Here is a 16,542-nt window from a genome sequence, read left to right as displayed (position 1 = left end):
CTCAAACAGCAAACAACAAAAATTAGAACAAACTTCTGAGGTATATACATACAAATGAAGAAAAAGTGGTTCACGAGTGCTCATTGTCCCTCCCCCTTCCCTTCCTTTACACACACACACACACACACACACACACACACACACTCTCACTTTTTTTTTTTTTTTTTTTTGAAACGCAGTCCCCCATGTGGGCTGGGCATCAAACTAGGGTCATCAGGTTTGGCAGTAAGGACTTAACCTGTCTTGCAACTCTGACATGGCTTTCTAAGTGACTTCATTGATGTTAAAAAAAAAAAAAATGAGGTTACTTAACTTTGCCAGGTTTTGCCCCAACAAGAATTTTGTAAATTTGCTTTTTAATTTTACAGGTTTAGCAGTGTGTTGTCTAGTTAATTTTCTAACATTATGAAAGGTAAGAGAGGATGTGAGTTTGGAAGGGGGGGGTGGTGGGTTGCTTGGACATGCATGGTGAGAAAGCAAGAAGTGTCACCCCTTGCGCAGGAGGGCCTCCTGGGGATCAGAGCACACAACCACTGTGCTGCCACTAATTATCTCAACGAAATCTTTTCTTTTGAAGAATCCCAGGTTTATATATGAGATGCAGGGTTCCCTGTGAGTTGCCTTGTCTGGCTGGAGATTGCTTCCCTTATAGAATCCAGAATCTCTTGGCTGTTTCAAAGTGAACAGTTCCTGCTTGGGGGAAGGGAGGACTTAGCTCAAATGAGGAGTTACCTTTCTGGTGCTGTTTGGTGTAACCTCCTCCAGTTTCCAGGAAAGGAAGCTATCTCTAGAAGAAAAGCTGTCTCAGGGAAGGGAGAAGTTGTTTCGCAGGGTTTGTCTACCTGGATTGCAGCAGGCAGGGTGTGGCATTTTGCCCTCTTGCCCAGGGCTGGATAAGTGAGGAGTCAGCTAGTGTACACTGTTGGCAGACAAGGTTCTCAAAACGTTACCTGAACCTTTATTTTATTGGTTTTTTGTTTGTTTTGTTTTTTGAGACTGGGTTTCTTTTGTAGCACTGGCTGTCCTGAAACTTACTCTGTAGATCAGGCTGGCCTCCAAATCACAGAAATCTACCTGCCCCTGCCTCCTGAGTGCCAAGACTAAAGGTGTGTGCACCACCATCATCTGACTTGATTGTTGTTTTAAATCTGGTTCACAAAAAGGCTTAAATCTGAGGAGAGACTTACAATTAAAAATTTTATTTGAAACTAGGGACACGTGGGCAGTGAAATGGCTCAGTGGGTATAGGTGCTGGCTTTGCAAACCTGAAAACTTGAATTCCATCCCCGGAACCCACATAAAGGTGGAAGGAGAGAACTGACACCATAAAGTTGTTACCTGACATTTTTATGTGTGTGCCATGGCACACAGGCTTACATACCTATCACACACAAATAATGAAACCTTAGGGACACATTTTTTAAAAGCAAAAATACGATAATACTGGACCACTTTTTCTTGCATCCTTTAAAAGTATCTTTTATTTATATCTTGACAATTTCATACATCTATCTTGATCATATACACATCCAGAATGCTTTGCCAGGCCCACCTGCTGGTCCATCTGTTGGTGTGGATTGTGAAGAAGGTGGCATCACATGGGTACTTGTATCTGAATATGTCCTAGTCAAGCATAGTCCATGGAGCAGTTTTCTTGGAAGTGTTTCCTGACCCCTCAGCTTGAGCTAAGATGCTTTAAATGATCCCCCTTGAGTCTGTCTGTGTGTGCATGTGTGTGCAGAGCATGTTCACGCCATTTCTCTTGAGTGACCATCCAGTGCCCACCTGTCTGAGCCCAGGCCACCTGAGCCAGGCACTGACCCTCCTCCAGGAGCCTGGGGCACTTGGCACTGAATAGTGAGGTGCACAGGAGTCAGGCTGGCTTTGAAGTGTGGTTCTGCCACTTCTTTACACTGTGGCCTAAGGCCAGCTTTGTGTCCAGGGTCTCTTCTTTGTGACCCGAGGTCAGGTGAATTACTACAGGTAAAGCACTTGGTGCAGCCTGTGGCATGAGAGTGTATTGTAGTAACATCTCACTTTTCTGGGGATCTATTCATGGGAGCTGTTTTCTCCCCGTGCTGTGAAAGTTGAAAGGTTATGGATTTCACCAGACTGGGCTTGTGCTAGACTGAAGGACAATCAATGCCTTTCACCTAACAGACACTGATTGAACAGGGGATTAGAACGGGATCCAGGACAATTTCGCCCCTCTTCACATAACTTCAGGCAAATATGGAATTTTAAGGCAGCTGATCTCTAAAAGAGATCAGAGATTCTAGCTTGTTAGAGTTACATGAGACTAATTCCTACTTAACTGGGTTATCTGATTGGATGTGCACTGCTAACAGCCCTCCCTCAGTCTCTTGTTTGTGTAGGAAATGAATCGCCATACTCCTTGGGGTGTCCCTTATTACTGTCATACTCCTTGGGGTGTCCCTTATGGTTTTAGGTTCTTCGTGGCTGTCTGTCTATGTCTGTTCCTCATCTTACTTATTCCTCAGGGCGCTTGGGTGTAGATAGAGTCCCACCATAGCTGCTGTGCATTTGCACCAGCCATTTCTTGTTGAACCCTTTCTTCTAGTGCTTCATTTGTTTGCTTGTCCTTCATTGCTTGTTTTGAGACAGAGTCTCCTTCTGCAGCCCTGACTAGCCTGGCACTCACCATCTTTCTGACTGTGTCCTCAGGTGTATGCTGTCATGTGCAAATCATTCCACTGTTTTGTGAACAGTTCTACAGAGTCCCTGATGTCTGTTGTTCATACAGTCAGTGTCAAGAGACAAGAGTCCTGTTTAAGTGGTTGATAGAGGCATTGTGGCAATTTAAGGTGATAAGGCAAGGTCCCAAAAGTGTGTCATTTAAGTCAAGACTTCAGGATGAAAAGGAACCAGCTCTGTGAAAGACTGGGATGTACACTGGACAGAGAGAACAGCAAGCACAGTGCTTTTGAGTTTAGTGTGCTTCAGGCAGTGTCACAGCCCACAGAAAGCCATGTGGCCTGCAGGAGAAGGGTGTGCAGGGAGTCAGAAGGGAAGCTCCTTTAGAGCTTACCCAGAAAGCAAGGTTTTCTTTCTTTTAAGTGCACTCACTGATGGACTTTCCCACAAGTGCAGTAATGAAGCTGTGGGAGGGGCGGGGTTTGTTTGTTTTGATTCTTTGAGATGTGGTCTTTTTTTAAAGCTGAGACTGACATTGAACTCCTGATGTCTTGTCCCCAGAACAGCTAGCACTACAGGAGTGCACCATCATTCCCAACTTCTAAATTGTATTATTACAAGAGCCTTTCTCCAAGTTCCCTGTGGGAAGTGGGTGGGAACAGGGGTGTGGGAGGAGATCTTGCAGGCTTGGGGTGCCCAGTGCTCCTATGCTATCATTGGTGAGCTTCGAGAGTTGATAGAATGTGGGATTGGGAACAAAAGAGCAGTCTACACTGAGTTTCTGGATCGAGGAACTGGAGGGTTTGGGAAGAAAACTTATAGTTCGTGGGGCCAGTTAATTAATTAATTAGCTCAAAAGTTTAAGAGCATTTGCTGCTCTTCAGGGGACCCAGGTTTAGTTCCTAGTAGCTACATGGTAGCTAGCTCACAGCTGTCTAACTCTAGTTCAGGGGATCCAGTGCCCTCTTCTCCCACAGTGTATGTACCTTGGAGCAACTTGAAATTGTTTAAAAAAAGAATTTACAATTAGAGGCATTAATAAAAAAGTATCAAGAGCCCTAGAATTTTGTATATGGGAAAGATGACCTTTAGAGTGTCAGTGTAGAATAGATGGACCTTTACTAAACGTTTGGATACCTGGGGAGTCCCTAGGGAGGGGGAGTCTTACATTTATGTGTATTTAACATTATTGCTTACAGTAAAATGGTAGATCACATTTTAATTTAATGATTCATATGTGTGTGGAGGGCACAAGTTGATGTCAGCAGGCCCTAGGGATCATCCTTTGTTGGCCTTACCAGCACTGTCATTACAGGTGCACATTCCTGGACCTGGCATTTATATGGGTACTGGGGTAAAATTCGGGTCCTCATGTGTGGGCAAGTACTTTATTAAGTGAGCCATCACTCCAGTTCCTGTATTTATTTATTTATTTATTTATTTATTTATTTTATTTCTTTTTTCTTCATTCCTTCCTTCCCTTCCTTCTTTCTTTTTTCTTTCTCTCTCTCTTTCTTTTTCTTCCTTCCTTCCTTTCTTTTAAAAAAAGATTTATTTATTTTATGCACGTACACTGTCACTCTCTTCAGACACAGGGCATCAGATCTCTTTATAGATGGTTGTGAGCCACCATGTGGTTGCTGGGAATTGAACTCAGGATTTCTGGAAGAACAGTTAGTACTCTTAACCACAGAGCCATCTTTCTAGCCCCCCAGATTTTCATTTTGTAATTCTTACACATTGAGGTGTTGTGAGTGTATGCATATTTGTGCACCATGTGTATGCAATACCCACACGGGCCAGAAGATGGCATTAGATACCCTAGGACTGGAGGTACAGATGGTCGGAAGCTGCCATGAGGATACAGAAAATAGAATCAGGACCTCTGGAAGAGCAGCCAGTGCTTTTAGCTGCTGAGCCATCTCTCCCTCCATCCCCTAGGTCAGATTTTTTTGTTTTTTGTTTTGTTTTTTTCTTTTTTTTTCAAGACAGAGTTTCTCTGTGTAGCCCTGGCTGTCCTGGAACTCACTCTGTAGACCAGGCTGGCCTCGAACTCAGAAATACGCCTGCCTCTGCCTCCCAAGTGCTGGGATTAAAGGTGTGCACCACCACTGCCCAGCCAGATTTTTTTTTAAAAAGTAATAAATACTAGAAGAAAACATTAAAAATTTATTTTATAATTTCAGAATGAATATATTACTGAGTGTGTCAGACTCTTGCTTCAAAAGCATATGCTCTAAACTTGGAATAACACCAAAATTAGCATGATCTCTGTGCACAGATGACATCACGACTGTGTCAAACTCCAGAAGATACAAAGGAAAATATTGATGAACTCAGCTACGGAGAAATAAAATGCTTGATGTGGAAAGTCCTAGGACAAAGTTTAAAAAAAAAAAGTCATAAAATCGGGAGACATCCTGATGGCATCTTAACGTGTGTCTTAGGAGTTTGTCTCAATAAAGCGTTTCTGTAACTAGTTATCTCAGCCGGGAGAAAGTTCATGGAGTAGGCACAAAGGGTGTGAGTCTGGAAAGGTCTCAAGCTCTCACTGTGCTCTCTACTTCTGCCTCCCTGGGTGACAAAGGTGACAGGCTGGAGCAGGCACCCTTCTGATTGAGGGTGGGCAGTGTTACTCCACAGACCTGGGCCCTTATTCTACAGAGTTGAGAGATGCCGACCTTCATGTGACGCCCTGTGTACCTGGTGAGCATGCAAGGTTAACAGCAGGGTGTGCACACCAGGGCTTGGATAAGTTGTGATACAGCCAACGCAGAGCATGGCGTGTGGTATGTGGTATGTGTGGATAGACAGGGAATACTGTTTGGGGATTAGTGCAGAAGGCCATGTGCAGAACACCCTAATAGGACAAATAGCCATGCACAAAATGACAATTATAGACTCTCCAGAAATCACAAAAGGAGTCTATAGAGTCCCATGAACCTCTTACCCTTCTCCCTCCGGTGAAAAACGCATTAAAGTAGGAAAAGGCCATGGGTGTAGGACTGTTGCCCTTACATGCTGTGCTGACTTCCCATGAACACTTCTGTGCTTGTGTGCACATGTGTCATGTGTCATTCTACATTGTTTTGTCTAAAGGTTCATAACTAGCACCTAAATTGCGACAAATGGGTTTTCTTGTTGCTGTTTTTTTTTTTTTTTTTTCCTTTGAGACAGGGTCTCATGTAGCCCAGGCTAATCTTGAATGCACTATGTAGCTAAGGATGGCCTAAAACTTCTGATGTTTCTGTTTCTTCCTGAATGTGATTAGAGGTTGTGCCACCAGGCTTGGCTTGGATAAAGGATTTTCCATAGGGTATCTTTGGCACAACACACAAGAGACCGGAAGCAGTGGTTGGTTGCCTTGGGGGAAGGCACATGGGACAGGCAGACATGACAGTGTTGTTGGGAAGGAGACATTCCACTCACTGTCATTGTACCTTGTAAACAGTTTAAACAGTTTAAAAGTTTAACTGTGGCACCCACGTGGAACGTCAGAGACAGGGAGCCATCTGCAGCTCTTTCAGAGATGGATGATGTGGGCAGTAGTCAGGGCCAGAGCTAGAAGTCCTGTAGGGAAGAGGGTGGGGATATCTGGAAGAGAGGGCAGATAAAACTCAGGGTGCTCACCCAAGGGGAGGCCGGGTGAAGATGGGGGTCTGGCTGTGACGATACAGCGGCAAGTGAGGTAGGGACAGCCTAGGAATGGCCGAGAGCGAGAGTGAGGAAGGAGTGACATAATCTGGTAGCATAGCTTTTGTCTGTGTGAGAGAAGTGGCTCTCAGACTTTTAAAAAAGAATTCTCATACTTATCTGGCAGGGGAGATACCATGGTCGAGAAAGTGGTTGGCCCCCGGGGGTGTTCATCTGTTGTACTTGGGGTTTGTTGATTGACTCCTGAGATTTCCCCAAATGCGGGAAACACAACTGCACACTTTGGGGGTAGTGGGAGATTGCATTTGTGTTCTTCTCTGTAAAGAAAAAAATATTCTCAGCTGCGCACAGTGGCACACACTTTTAATCCCAGCTCTTGGAAAGCAGAGGCAGGAGGATCTCTGTGAGTTTGAGGCCAGCCTGGTCTACAGAGCTAGTTCCAGAATAGCCAAAGCTACAAAGAGAAACCCTGACTCAAAAAAAAAAAAAACAAATTAATTAATAATTATATCTTTAAAACAGGAAGAAAAGAAGGAGGGCATACAGGTTCTACCACAGATTTAACTTGACTTGATTCAATAATCCTACCTCATAACTCCATTTTTAAAGAAAGAAAACTATTTTAGTTTATCACCTTATCTTAGTTTGTGGTTTTATTGTGGCATTATCTACAGTGCTAGGGGATGAACCCAAGTCCCTGAATTAGTCAGCACTGTGGCAGCTGCCCATCCACCACACCCATTCCCATCTTTCCACCTGACTCTTCAATCCTGTCAAAGTTGGGCCTCACCTTTAAAGAGTTTTTTTTTTTTTTTTCTCTTTTTTTTTTTCTTTTTTTTAAAAAAATTTTATGTGAAAATCTTAATTGGATATTTTATTTACATTTCAGATGCCATCCCCTTTCCCCATTTCCCCTCCCTAGAAAACCCCTATCCCATTCCCCTCTTCTTTTTTTTTTTTTAAATTTTAAATTTTTGTTGTTTCAAGACAGGGTTTGAACCTCTCTCTGTCTCCTGCATGCCGGGATCAAAGGTGTGCACCACTGCCTAGCTAAAGATTTGTGTTTGGTTTTATTTGTTATAGTTATGTGTGTCTATATGCGTGTATGCCACCTGTATTCAGGTACCCTCAGAGGCCAGAAAAGAGCACTGGATCCTCTGGAACTAGAGTTACAGGTAGTTGAGCCATTGAATATGGGTGTGGATAACTGAACTCAGGTCTTCTGCAAGAGCAATGTGCATTCTTCAGCTCTGTAATCACAGAGCCATCTGTCTAGCTCCTCTCCTTCTCCCTCTCCCTCTCACACTCCCTGTACTGGTAATGGACTCCAGGGCCTCATGCATAGCAGGCACGAGTTCTCACCGAGCCAGGTAAGGTTCTGACTCTCGGTCACTCCTGATAGGGTTTGGGATGTAGTTTAGTGATAGACTACATGGTAGATTACATTTTCAGTCTATGTGAGGTCTTTGATCCCGCCTCTGGCACTCCCTGCCACACTCCCAACACACAAAAAGCAAGTAAACGGGGCCCCATTCAGAGAGAGAGGGAGAGAGAGAGAGAGAGGCAGACAGACAAACAGACATCTGTATCATCCCTGCAGTTTGTCTAAGGAAAGTCTCAGAGGATGTCAACCTCTGAACTATCTCTGTTGCTTCTAGGCCAAACTGTTTAAAAGCTGTTTTAAAATTCCAGAAAGAGCCGGGTGATGCTGGCACATGCCTTTAATCCTGGCATGCAGAGGCAGAGCCAGAGGCCAGGGGCCAGAGTTAGAGGAGGCAGAGAAGGCAGAGGAGGCAGAGGCTCTCTTGAGTTCGAGGCCAGCCTGGTGTACAGAGTGAGTTCCAGGACAGCCAGGGCTACACAGAAACCCTGTCTCAAAAAACCCAAACCAAACAAACCCAACAACAACAATAAAACAAAACTAAAAACAACCCCTAAATTCCAGAAATAGTATCATTTTATTACTTAAGTGTCATGAATTTAAAAATAAATAAAGCTGTTTATTGTACGTATGCATGGGTGTTTTGTGCAGGTAAAACACATGTCTGTGTATCACTTGCGTGCCTAGTTCCAGAAGAAGGTGTCAGGTACCTTGGGATGGAAGTTGCAGACAGTTATGAGCTGCCATGTGGGTGTTGGAACTTGAGCCTGGGTCTTTAGAAGATCAGCTAGTGCTCTTAACCACTGAGCCATCTTTGCAGTCTTCAGTGGCGTAGACTTTTAAAACTCAGAATTTGGGGTTGGGGATTTAGCTCAGTGGTGGAGCACTTGCCTAGCAAGTGCAAGGCTCTGGGTTCGGTCCTCAGCTCTGGGGAAAAAAAAAGATAAAACTCAGAATTTTATTTTTATATTTATTTATTTAGTTAGTTTTTCTGAGATAGGGTGTAGGTTGTCTTGGTACTCGCTCTGTGATTAAAGTTGTTCGCCACCACGCCTGGCTTAGGGAAGTATTTAAAAACAAGTGGTAGATGTCTTTTCTAAGTGCCACCTTTACAGTATCAAATATAAATACTTAGCTCTTGACAGTATTGGAAAGACCAAAAAGATGTGTGATGGTCAGCCTCCAGGCATCCAGTCCTGTGTATCTTACCATGTCACCACAGTGGCAAGCAGTAGTGAACCAGAACTCCCCAGCTGCCTGCTTGAAGTGTGGGTGGGATTTCCCTTTGCTAAGATAACCCTGTTCATTGTTGGTTTCAGTTCTCAGCAGATGATGATGGGATGCCCCTCTCCCTGCTGGCCCCCCAAGGATGTTTGGCAGTGTCTGGAGCTATGCTTGATTGCCACAGATGGTGGATAGAGAGACTGCTAACCTCTAGCAGTGTGGAGGATACCCCCGAACACAAGTCAGCACTGAGGCTCACATCTGACACTGAGCTTGGAAGCTCAGCTTGGGGATCAGGGAACACATACTTTAAAAGTTTATGTGTGTGGGTGTTTTGCCTGCATGCGTGTCCATGTACCACATGCGTGCAGGGCCTGAGTAGGGTAGAAAAGGGCATGAGATCACCTGGAACTGAAGTCTCAGATGGCTGTGAACTGCCAGTGTGAGTGCTGGGATTTGAGCCCAAGCCTGGGCAGAGCAACCAGTTCTTATCCACTGAGCCATCTTGCCAACCCACAGAAATCCATTCTTCATCTTGGGGTCCTTCTCAAGGGTTCTCTTTAATTTGCTGGGAACCGCTCTATGAGAGCTGCTCAGAGGGCTGGAGAGCCTGCATGAAGTTGCTGTATTAGATCTGTCTGGGCTGTCAACAGGGTGAGCTTGGGGGCTCTGGCTCCACTCCTCGGAAGTCAGGTCCTTCCAAGGCATGCAGATGCGAAGGTTTTGTTTCTGGAGATCTTCCAAAAGCTCAACAAGGCGAAGACATTGTTCTGTGGCAGTTCATGCATGTGAGTTGACAGGGAAACAACAAACCCCCGTGTGAGAAAGGCTATGTGACTTTGCGTGGAGGCTGTTTTAGGAGGGGCATACAGGATTGGCAGAGTCACAAGACCACAGGGACCCCAAAGAAAGGCCTACCAGGCTCCTCAGTGTCCAGGACTTTTGGAGGTGGGAGTGTCCTGGCCTAAGCGAAGGGCCTAGAGTTCTGGTTGTTTTATTGGGGATCCAGAATTGCTGGCAGTAATTTCGTGCCTTGTTTCTTTTCAGAGTGCTCACTGGCAAGTGGATGTACATGGTAACATGTCCAGTGTGCCCGAGGAGAGAAGAAGAAGGCAGCACAGCATTAAGGAAGGCCTACAGTTCATCCAGTAAGAGCTTGACACAGCATGGCTGCTGTGCTTGTCTGATGGCTACCTCTGTATTGTGGTGTCCACACATGGAGAAAATCAGGGAACTCTTTTGGGTTTTTATAGAATTGCACTGGTCTGTTTTGTGATAAAATCTGTAGCTCAAGAAAGTGGTAAACTAGCAATCCTCCTGCCTCAGCCTCTAGGCATGAGCCACCAAACCTAGCAAGTCTGAGAAATTTCATAGTATTCAGGTTGGGTTAGAAATGACACATTTCCATGCTAACACTTTTTTTCTTAGTTTGGATATTTTTATATTATTTTTATTGTTGTTTTTTAAGGCTAAAGCTCTGATGTTACAGTGTCTTCTCATAATTTAGACTAAAGAATTGTGTTCCCATAAGAAGCATTCTGATGAATTAATCATCTGAAGTGAACATCTGTAGTGCAGCGGACTTTTGCCGTCAGACTTTATTGTTAGGAACAGCACCTGTAACAGACAGCTTTTTCCCGGGGCACATGTCCAGGAAGAAGGGCCTCTCTGTTCCTTCTGAGGAGGAGACATTGGCCTACAATAAGTCAGATCAGAAAGTGTTAATAATTCTGTACTATTTTTAAAAGGAGTAAATGCAAAAGAAGTGTTGATCTTAGGGAACAGTGATGGTGATGGTGTCCCATGTCTGAAGTCTGAGTACTTGTGTTAATTCCTGTACTTGGGAGCCAGTGGTGGGACTGTGAGGGTTCAAGGCCAGCCTGGGCTACTGAGTAAGTTCCAGGACAGTCAGGACTACACAGAGAAATCCTGTCTCTGAAGAAAAAAAAATGTGTTTTGAACCAACACTAAGTTAAAAACAACAGTTTTTTTTTTAAAGGTTGATTTTTATGTGTTTAAGTGTTTTCCCTTCATGCATGTGTGTATACTATATATGTGCCTGGTACCCTCAGAACCCAGAAGAGAGTGTTGGATCTTTGAGGTGCCATGTGGCTGTTGGGAACTGAATCAGGGTCCTCTGCAGGAGCACTACATGCTCTTAACTACAGAGCCATCTCTTTAGCTCCTGAAAAGCACAGTTTAAGATAACTTCTGGCAGAATTATGCTGACAGGGGGTCTGTAGTGGTAGAGTGTTCTTGTAAGCCCAGCACTTGGGAAGTGGAGGCAAGCTGATCTCAGTAAGTTCCAGGCCAATAAGGGTTACTGCCTTAGAACTAACAAACAAAACTTTTAGTAGAACTTGGTAATTACAGGAGATTTGTTTCTTCTCAGGTCTCCGCTGTCTTATCCAGGGACCCAGGAACAGTATGCGGTAATGATCTGGGGAGGCTGCGGAGGGGACAGGGGCTCAAGAACTGTAATCTGCAGCAGGATTTGGCAATCTAGCCTTGACTGTCACACCGGCCAGCTGCCCTCCTTCATAGAGAGCTTTACCTGAACATGGCAACTGCAGTTGTTATGGGTTCTCTGTGGTGCCTGTGTGATACAGGGCAGAACTCAAATGTCCCACAGTACTTTAAATATTCTCTCTGGCATTTACAGAAAAAGCTCACCCAGCTCTTCTATATAGTGCGCCCTAGGGCATTTCTGGACAGTTGTCCTGCATCTTCTTTCCTGTGTTAGTGTAGTTTGAATTAGGATGCATTTTTAGTCCTTTGCCATTAATTAACATTTTATCAAAAATAAGTAGGACAGAAATTCAACAGAGAAGGTGGGGTATTATTATTTTTGGTTTTGGTAACTTCTGAAAGCAGTGAAGGAAGATTGTCTTGATAGGGAGGGAAGAGCTGGGAATGAACTGGCCAGACCCAGGGCGAAGGTGGCCACTCCTTTGGGCCTTGGACTACAGAATTGTGGCTTTGAATTTCTGAGGGTGTGTGTTTCCAAATGTCCACCTTCCTCCTTCCCCTGTGTTCAGTTCCTCCTCTTCTCTCTCCACAGAGGAGAGTCATAAAGTATTTGAGCTGAATACCTAGAGAAATCCTTTTGTTTTTCCACATATGGAACTGGGGCCTACCAAGGTTAAGTGATATGTCACAAGCCACATGTGGCTTCAGGGCCTGATTTGTTTGTCAGTAATCTAGTCATTTTAAACATGTGTTTACTAAGACCAAAAAAAAAAAAAAAAAAAAAAAAAAAAAAAAAAAGATCTGGTCATGTGATAGAAAAGGTCTTTTTAAAGTATCAAACCATTATTTGCACTTATCAAAAAATGGGTATAATCACTCAAAAATTACTTAGCTCTATTTCCTTTCTGTAAATCAGAAAATGATCTAAACAAATAGCTTATGAAAGGAGAAATACAGGCCCTGAGCGGTGGCTGGGCGTGTAAGGGTGCCAGGCATTAAGCTGATGACCCGAATTTCTTCCGTGGATCCCACAGAATAGAAGGAGGGATCCGCCCCCAGCCCTGACTGACTAATTATCTGACCAACACTCAGTGACCTGCACACAAGCACTCCTCCCAGCCCTGTGAATAATGTAATGCTTTTAAAGAACAACTGTAAATGGTCTGTAGAAATGTAAAAAGCTCAGCCATACTGGTAAAGACATGCACACACTAGAGGGCCCGTGCATGTGTGCACACCCCATGTCCGTGTTTCCTAGTGTGCTGCACAGCAGCAGGCGGAACGCATTTATTACGGTTGCCTTATCAGAAATACTAGTCAAAGGTTTAAACTAAAGCTGAGTGTGCTAACTCTTGCCTGTAATCTCAGCTTTTGGGAAGCAGAGGCAGGAGGATGGCTGCAAATTTGAAGCCCTAAATATGAAATGGACTCTCTTGACTGAGGACTTCCACCAAGTGCTTTGTTATCTGCACAGAATCTGAGACACACATACCAAGTGCTTTTGGCCCTAAATTTTCTGATAAGGGGAATGTATTTTCTCTTGTTAACTTAGGCAAGATGAACCTCCTAGCGAGGTGGCAGCAGCAGGCTTTCTCACGCAGTTGTGCCCTGCGGTGCTCTCTGGGGTTTTAAGCATAGAAATGGTATTTACCTCTGTCTTCACTTGTTCTGTCTTCAAGAGGCATTTTCTCTTTTTAGGTGTATTTGCATGCTCTCGTGAGAAACCTTTTTAATGAAGGAAATGACATTTATCGGGAATGTGACTGGAGCGGCTCTCTAATTCAGTACTCAGAAGCTTTGAATATAGCTAATTATGCAAAGTCTGAAGAAATTGTAATTCCTAAAGAAATCATTGAAAAACTTCGTATAAATCGTATTGCCTGCTATTCTAATATGGTGAGTTGGGAGTTTTAAAGTAATTTTAGAGGGTTTTCTTCAGTGATGTAGTACATTAATAAAAAGTCATTTTCCTAATTTTTGCCCTGCATGAGGTGTGGAACCTTGGGCCTTGTGCTTTCAAGACCCTAGCGTAAGAGTAGGACGTCCACCACTAAGCTGCACCCCGGCCCGCTAGCTCTGTTCGCGTGTACTCATGGATGGCTAATGTTGCTTTCTATAATGGATTCCTAATCATTAGGCTATTTAGGAGTTAAATTATAGTTTCCTTTTAAAATTGATATGTCAGCACTGGAGATACGTGGTAGACATTTGGTGTACCAGTGACGTGTGCCCACACTATACAGTGTTCACACTAGGGTAAGGGTTATTTGTTTGTAGTAAGAACATAGGCAAATTCTTCTTCTTTTTTTTTTTTTTTCTTCTATTTTTAAATTTTCTTTTTAATTCTATTTTTACAAAGAATAGTTGCTGTAGCTCTATGCTTCTGAGGGCTTCTGGGTGCCAGCCAAGAGCAGTCTCTTACAAGATAAGTCTGCAGTATTTTTGTTACTGTTTTGTTTTTCAACAAGAAGTTTTATTTTATTTCTCATAGGGCTAGGGATGGAATGTATGGCCTGCACATGGCTGGGCAAGCACCCCACCATTGAGCTGTACCCTAGCCCCTTTCTCAGCCCTCTTGAAATACACAGCACACTGTCATCACTAGAGTTACCCACTTGGCACTTAAATTTGTTATTTTATTTATTAATATGGGGAAGGGCAGAGAGAATGAGAGCTTAGACTTTAGAGGCCAACATTTGGTTCTTGAGTTGCACTGTGGGTCATCAAGGTTACACAGCAGATGCTTTGACCTGGGGAGCCATCTCACCGACCCCTCATTTGGCTTAACAATATATTTCTTAGATTTATTTATTTTGCTTTATGTTTTGCCGTCATGCATATTCGTACCATTTGTGTGCAGTGTGTATGAGTGTTTGCCCGTGTGTCTGTGCACTGCCATGTTTGTTTGCCTGGTGCCTGTAGAGGCAGAAGAAGATGTCTGATTCCCTGGGATTGGAGTTACAGGCAATTGTGAGCCTCCTAATAGATGCTGGGAATTAAATCTGGGAACTCTCAAGAGTGGCCAGTGCTCTTAACTGCTTATCCATCTCTCAAGCCTTCACATTTGTCATTTTTAATGGATTTAAAAGCAGTGATGACAGGGAGGAGGAAAATAGGGGACATATGTCTGAGAAGCTGTCTTCTTTGGAGATCTGGGACCCTATGACCAAGTACTCATATCTGTTTGACATAGGATAGGGAGTATATAGATATTCATGATAATTTTCCTACTTTTATGTATGGAAATAAAAATTCTAACAATCACTCAAATGAAAAATATCATTGTGAACTTTGAGTTTAAGTTGAAGGTTATAAAATGGGGTCATGCATTTGTCTCCATGCATGAAACAGGTAGTGAGTGTGATATTAACCTTGTGATTCTGTTTTTTTTTTTTTTTGTTGTTGTTGTTGTTGTTTTGGCTGTTGCCCCCAGGGTCTCCTTGATAAGGTTTTAGAAGACTGTAATGCTGTCCTCAGTGTAAATGCCAGTAACTGCAAGGCTCTGTATCGGAAGGCTAAGGCTCTAAGTGACCTGGGGCTCTACAGAGAGGCCTACGACGCTGTGGCAAAGTGCTCCTTAGCAGTGCCTCAGGTATGGAGCTGGTGCTTCAGCTCATTTGTCTGCGTCATGAGTATCCTACAGCTCTCACATGGAGAAACGGCCAAGTTTTCATGCAACCTTCAACTTGCTTCCTTTGAATGTAAATAGCTAACAAAGCAAGTGTCTAGGTGGGCAGTGTCACAGTCCTGCTTACTTGCCTCACTACAGATATATTCATGAATGTTGCTCTTTCTAGGATGAACATGTAATAAAACTAACTCAAGAAATAGCTCAGAAATTGGGATTTAAAATAAGGAAAGCATATGTTAGAGCTGAGGTAAGCAAAACTTATCTCTCAGAATTCTTTCCATTTTGTTTTATAATCTTGAGTCAGTTCTGTTTTGAAATTGTGTTTTCATTTTATTTCAGCTCTCACTGAACTCAGTTCCTGGGGATGGGGCTCCCAAGGTAGGGTCATTATGTGTACAAGAGTTACACTTCTGAGGGAAGCAGGGCTGGAGGGCTTAGCAACTGTGCTCTCTATTTTTAGTGTGGTTCTCTTTGAGGCTTCAAACATGAAATGGGCCCTGGCTTCCTATCACTTTAGAGAACAAAAAAAACAATTCAAGTCTTATACTTTAGTTTCAGCCAGCATTTTCTGCAGGCCACTAGAGCATGTGACAGGATGTGACAGGATGTGAACACTTAGATGTTCAGTTTTCTTTGAAAACTGTGGCTCTGGGCCAGATACTACAGAGAACATTGGGGTTTAAAAAAGAAAAGAAAAGAAAAAGAAAAAGAAAAAAAGAAAAAAAAAAAAAAGCTGGAGCGATGGCTCTGCAGTTAAGAGCACTTACTGCTCTTGCAGAGGGCCCAGGTTCAATTCCCAGCACCCATGTGGCAGCTCATAACCATCAGTAACTCCAGTTCCAGGGGATCTGATGCTGTCTTGTGTCTTTCCAGGACACAAAGCATACATGTGGTATCCAGACATACACAGCCAAAACATAGGTAAAATAAAATGAACAAATCTAATTTTTTAAAAAAGATTTATTTATTGATTTTGTATGAGTACACTGTAGCTGTCTTCAGACACACCAGAAGAGGGTGTCGGATCCTGTTACAGATGGTGATGAGTCACATGTGGTTGCTGGGAATTGAACTCAGGACCTCTGGAAGAGCAGTCAGTGCTCTTAACTGCTGAGCCATCTCTCCAGCCCTAATTTTTAAAACTTTAAAAAAATTAAACATAAGAGCTTTCTCAAGAAATGGATATAGATGCTGTTTATCTCAAGTCTCAGAAGCAGAGAGGCAGGAGGAACTCTGTGAGATCGAGGCCAACCTGGTTTACATAGAGAGTTCCAGGACAGCCAGGACTACATAGTTAAATACTGTCTCATTTTTTTTCCCCAGGGGGAGGTGTTGTTTTGGAACAGGATTTCTCTGTGTAACACTGGCTGCCATAGAACTCACTCTGTAGGCCTCAAACTCACAGAGATCCGTCTATCTCTGCTTCCCAAGTGCTGGGATTAAAGGCATGCACCACCACTTCTGCCAATTATTCTTTTTTTTTTCACCACTTCTGGCAATTATTCTTTTTTTTTTTTTTTTTTTTCTT

General features: G+C 43.4%; 1 protein-coding gene and 1 non-coding gene across 4 annotated transcripts in view; both read left to right on the top strand.

Annotated features, from left to right (window-relative positions):
• Positions 1 to 16,542, top strand: part of Zc3h7a (zinc finger CCCH-type containing 7A) — a 37,661-nt gene that overhangs the window by 2,164 nt on the left and 18,955 nt on the right. The window contains exons 1-7 of one of the 3 annotated variants that reach the window (XR_013111485.1): positions 8,698 to 9,702; positions 9,962 to 10,062; positions 11,307 to 11,346; positions 13,082 to 13,279; positions 14,817 to 14,975; positions 15,181 to 15,261; positions 15,354 to 15,392. Coding sequence is in view for 2 of the 3 variants with exons in the window: in XM_076937430.1 (XP_076793545.1) it covers positions 9,697 to 9,702; positions 9,962 to 10,062; positions 11,307 to 11,346; positions 13,082 to 13,279; positions 14,817 to 14,975; positions 15,181 to 15,261; positions 15,354 to 15,392 (624 nt within the window). In the remaining variant the exon portion in view is untranslated. Of the gene's footprint in view, positions 1 to 8,697; positions 9,703 to 9,961; positions 10,063 to 11,306; positions 11,347 to 13,081; positions 13,280 to 14,816; positions 14,976 to 15,180; positions 15,262 to 15,353; positions 15,393 to 16,542 lie in introns of those variants that run through there. The other 2 variants (XM_076937430.1, XM_034505743.2) reach the window with 2 other exon arrangements.
• LOC117712191 (U1 spliceosomal RNA) lies at positions 6,461 to 6,629 on the top strand. The gene has a single exon (XR_004607258.1). It is a non-coding gene; the product is annotated as a U1 spliceosomal RNA (small nuclear RNA).

Source organism: Arvicanthis niloticus, chromosome 6 (assembly GCF_011762505.2).
Source record: "Arvicanthis niloticus isolate mArvNil1 chromosome 6, mArvNil1.pat.X, whole genome shotgun sequence".
Lineage (NCBI taxonomy): Eukaryota > Metazoa > Chordata > Mammalia > Rodentia > Muridae > Arvicanthis > Arvicanthis niloticus.
This window is presented reverse-complemented; position numbering and strand designations above follow the sequence as displayed.